The sequence below is a fragment of the Nicotiana tabacum genome, chromosome 20, assembly GCF_000715075.1.
Source record: "Nicotiana tabacum cultivar K326 chromosome 20, ASM71507v2, whole genome shotgun sequence".
Lineage (NCBI taxonomy): Eukaryota > Viridiplantae > Streptophyta > Magnoliopsida > Solanales > Solanaceae > Nicotiana > Nicotiana tabacum.
The window spans coordinates 147,182,863-147,188,068 of NC_134099.1; the positions used below are offsets into that span (position 1 = coordinate 147,182,863).

General features: G+C 37.5%; 1 protein-coding gene across 1 annotated transcript; it reads right to left on the reverse strand.

Moving 5' to 3' along the window:
• Positions 1-592: 592 nt before the first annotated feature.
• On the reverse strand, positions 593-2,868 carry LOC142174592 (uncharacterized). Its single transcript, XM_075240413.1, has 2 exons — positions 2,244-2,868; positions 593-630 (listed from the first exon to the last, which is right to left on the reverse strand). Exons 1-2 carry the CDS (start codon positions 2,866-2,868, stop codon positions 593-595), a joined length of 663 nt encoding a protein of 220 aa, XP_075096514.1.
• Between the last annotated feature and the right edge of the window lie 2,338 nt (positions 2,869-5,206).

The following is a 5,206-nucleotide window of genomic DNA, read 5'->3' on the forward strand; positions in this document are numbered from 1 at the left end:
TATTGTTGTCTATGGAATCTCTATGACACGAATTGGAATAGTCAGCCAAGGCATAACCCCGTAGCTCAAAAGGATATTAATATAATAAAGTCCTCTACAAATACAAGCGTGGAGTCTCACCAATGGGAAGTACTCTTCCGTAGTCCCTAACCATAAGGTAGGTTCTACGCCTACACCGGCACGTGTAGTTTCATGACCTAATGAGGAAAAATGTCCAAGGTCAATCTCGGTGAATTTAAGTAACTCCCAAAACCTTTACATTTATCAATGATGATATTTATAGCCAAATCAACTATTTGAGAATAGCTATATCCAAGATATTTTACAACTCATGTATTTTCATTTCAAAATACTACAAGTGCTATTCCTTATTTATTTAGTTTTTTTTCTTTATTTAAGATACAACATTTCAGGAAAATAATGTTCATATCACTTAAATCTTTTATGATGCAAGAATGATAAAATCCCAACTCACCCGTCCCCACAAGCTAGGACTCGCATTTTGAAACTCAGTTTAATCGTGTTTCGATATGAGTTTGGAGAAAAGTTCTGAGAGTAGTAAGTTTCAACGTACCTCAAATTGCTTCCAACCTTAACACAAATGATCCAACAACGCCAATGAGTCACGATCTACATATACGAAGTCACATAATTCAAGAACAAATCACAACGATACCTACTAAACCAACTAAGTGTGTAATACTTAAATCTAATCTTGTAAATTTAACAAAAATTCTCATTTGATTATTTGAATGACAATCCTTGAATTTTAACTCCAACTATTCATTAAACTTGTTATGGAATCTAGTCATTCTACTATAAACTCAAAATAACATCGTTCAAACAACACCCATCACTATTCATCATTCTTACCAACTAACTTTTCAATTTCAAGATTAGCTTCTAGGGTTTTATGAATAGATGTTTAAATACAAATCTAACTTCATAAATATACTCTACTACGCCCGTGGAGTATGGTACATAAGATTGGAGAGAAGAAATTACCTCTTTGTCAAACCCTAAAACAAGATTTGAGTTTCTTGAAATGTCTTTGAGATTATCTTCACAAAGCTATGAATCCCACGATGTTGGAGGGTTAAGAGATGTAATAAATGAATCAAATTTATCAAAGAAATGCATTTAATTCTTACCTTGAAGATGTATTAATGGTAAATAGCTTCTTGTTCTCTCTAATCCCCAAGACCAAGTCAAATATAATATAATCTCTCCCTTTACAAGCCTACAAAAGCTTCAGTTATGGATTCTAAATTTCGGGTGCTGAGTTGCACGCCTTCACTAGGTTCTAATTTATTCCATCACAGAAGTAACATTTTGGTCTTCAACATTAATCATTTTATTTCTCACTTGCTTTTGTCTTTCATAATTACTTCCATTATTTTCTTATCCTTATTATTTAATTAATTCCATTTTCCCCCACTTGTCTCTTTGTTGGCCAATCACTTTTCCTAGTTTTCTAAATCCTTTCTCGTTGTCATCTGAAGACTAGGATTTTAAATCCTTATTTTCCTTATTAAATTCCAACTCTTCAAGTTGGTTACATACTATTGAATTCTCAAAATTTCAGCACTTATGAATAGAAACTTGAAATGCTCCAAATGCATTTGATGACCTTGTAACATCTACTAATTCAATGATTAACTATCGATATTGTCCCTAAGCATTTCAATAACTTTGTTCCACTAGAATAATCATGTAGCTCAGATTTAATTACATTGCATTCTCAGGCTCAAAATTAGTAGGAGTTAACTAAAAGAATTTACGGGGCTTTACATTCTCCCCCACTTAGAAACATTCGTCCTTGAATGTAAATTTCTTGTCGTGCTAAAGTCTAAAAACGTAATCTCCGAGCCTTTTGCTTACTCCTTAACTCTTTAAGGCTTCGAAATTTGACTAACTCTCCAAATTTTTTTTAAAAAAATTTCAGCAGAGTTTCCTTCGTTAATAGGCTTATCCCAAAATTCCAACCTCACAACGAGTTATAAGAATACAATATAAAAGGCCTTACATGGATCAACTCAACACAACTACCTTAATAAATGTAACCGCGATTTTATATATCTCGGACATCAGTACTTAGCCTCTCGCAACATCACAATAATTAAATTTATCAACATAAGACAAGTCTAACAACCATATGCAATAGATAAATCAATCAATCACTTGCCCCATGAAAATAAATTATAATAAACTCTAAACTCAAAATTTCAAAAAAATAGTCATACCTGAAGTTGCGAATAAGTGTGGATATCGAATTTTCATATATTTCTCGGCCTCCCAAGTAGCCTCCTCGACGTCATGATTACGCCATAACACTTCAATTGAAGCTATGTCTTTAGTCCTCAACCTACGGACTTGCCTATCAAGAATCTCAATAGGTTCTTCGTCATAAGTTGAGCCGTAATTTATTTCTACTACTTCTGGTGAGACGATGTGAGCATGATCATGCACATACCCTCGTAACATCGATACATGAAAAATAGGATGAACCAAAGTCATCGATGCAGGTAACTCCAGCTTATAGGCTACTTCCCCAATCCTTTTCAAGATACGACATGGGCCAATGAATCTAGGACTTAGCTTTCCCTTCTTTCCCAATCTCATAACGCCCTTCATTGGTGATACTTTCAAGAGCACTTGATCACCCTCCTTGAACTCCAACTTACGTCGATGTACATATGTATAGATTTTTTGTTGACTTTGTGCAGTCTTAAGCCGTTGTTGAATCAAAACCACCTTCTCTAAGGCATCATATAAAAGATCGGGACCAAGTAGTCCTACATTTGTCGGCTCAAACCATCCAATAGGTGATCTACAACGTCGTTCGTGCAAAGCTTCATATGGAGCCATCTGGATACTAGCATAATAGCTATTATTGTAGGCAAATTCGATCAGAGGTAAGTGTTCATCCTAGTTCCCACCAAAATTAAGGACACAAGCCCGCAACATATCCTCAAGTGTCTGAATAGTTCTTTCAGCTTGTCCGTCAGTCTGTGGATGAAAAGCGGCACTCAAATTGACACTTGTACCCAATCTTTCTTGAAAGGACTGCCAAAAATGAGCAGTAAATTGGGCCCTTCTATCAGATATAATGGAAGTTGGAATCCCGTGAAGTCGAACAATTTCTTTCAAGTACAACTTAGCATACTGTGGTGCCGTGTCAGTCATCTTTACTGGTAAGAAATGCGTTGACTTCATAAGTCGGTCTACAATCACCCAAATAGAGTCATGCTTCAAGCGAGTGCGAGGAAAACCCACAACAAAGTCCATATTAATCATCTTCCACTTCCAAAGTGGAATATCAATATTCTGAGCCAACCCACCAGGTCTTTGATGCTCAGCCTTTACTTGTTGGCAATTTAAACATCTAGCCACGAAGTCCGCAATGTTTTCCTTCATTCGATTCCACCAATAGATCTCCCGCAAGTCTTTGTACATTTTTGTGGACCCTGGATGTATAGAATATCTAGTACTGTGTGCCTCATCCATAATTTCATTACAAAGCCCATCAACATCTAGCACGCACAAGCAACCGTTCATCTTCAACACCCTCATCCTCATCAAGAGAAAATGCAAGAATTTCTTTAGATTTTACACTATTTCGAATATTGACCAAATTTAGATCTTCAAATTGCTTAGCCTTGACACGCTCAATAAGAGAGGAACGTGCTATGGCACAAGCGACAAGCTCTTTACTTATCGGTAAATGTGCTAAGGTACCTCCTGACTTTTGGCTTAGCGCGTCGGCTACCACATTCGCCTTTCCGGGATGGTAACAAATGCTTAAATCATAATCCTTCAATAGTTCTAACCATCTCCTTTGCCTCAAGTTTAATTCCCTATGCTTGAATATATATTGCAAGCTTTTATGGTCGGTGTATACTTCACAATGCTCAGCGTACAAGTAATGCCGCCAGATTTTCAAAGCAAAAACAACCGCGGCAAGTTCCAAGTCATGGGTTGGATAGTTCTTCTCATGGATATTCAACTATCTAGAAGCATAAGAGATAACCTTACCTTTCTACATCAAGACACAACCCAACCCAACTCTAGAGGCATCACAGTAAACCACAAAGTCACCCATACCTGTTGGCAATGTCAACACTGGCGTCGTAGTCAATCTAGCCTTCAACTCTTGAAAACTTCTCTCACAAGCATCCGACCACTGAAACTTCGCTGCTTTCTGCGTCAACTTGGTTATCGGAGATGCAAGAGTAGAAAATCCTTCAACAAACCACCGATAGTAACCCGCTAATCCCAAGAAACTGCGGATCTCCGTCGGTGTAGTTGGTCGAGGCCAACTCTTAACCGCTTCAATCTTTTGAGGATCAACCTTAATGCTTTCACGAGATACTACATGACCCAAGAATGCCATGGATTCGAGCCAAAATTCACACTTAGAGAATTTGGCATATAACTCATTCTCCAAAAGCGTCCGTAACACTATTCTCAAATGATTGGCATACTCCTCTTGACTTTGCGAATAGACTAATATGTCATCAATGAAAACAATCACAAATCTATCAAGAACTGGTTTGAAAACCTGATTCATTAGATCATAAAGGTCGCGGGTGCATTTGTTAGTCCAAATGACATCACCAAAAATTCATAATGCCCGTAGCGGGTCCGAAAGGCCGTTTTCGGAATATCCTTCTCTCGAATCTTCAACTGATGATACCCCGACCTTAAATCAATCTTTGAGAAGAACTTTGCTCCTTGAAACTGGTCAAATAAGTCGTCTATCCGAGGTAGTGGGTATGTATTCTTGATGGTCACTTTGTTAAGTTGCATGTAGTCAATACATATCCTCAAAGAACCATTTATGTTTTTCATAAATAGCACTGGCGCACCCCAAGGTGATACACTAGGTCTAATAAATCCTTTATCCAATAAATCTTTCAATTGCTCCTTCAATTCTCTTAATTTGGCTGGAGCCATTCGGTATGGGAGAATAGATATCGGCTGAGTATTTGGCACTACATCTATCCCAAAGTCGATGATCCGATCTGGTGGGATACCCGGAAACTCATCAGGAAACTCATTAACAACTGGCACAAACTGAATGTTTGTTACCTCCGCAGTTGTGTCGATGACTCTAACTAAATGATAGAGACATCCCTTCGTGATCATCTTCTTCGCCTTAAGGTATGAAATAAATTTACCTTGAGGCTCAGTAATATTGCCTTTC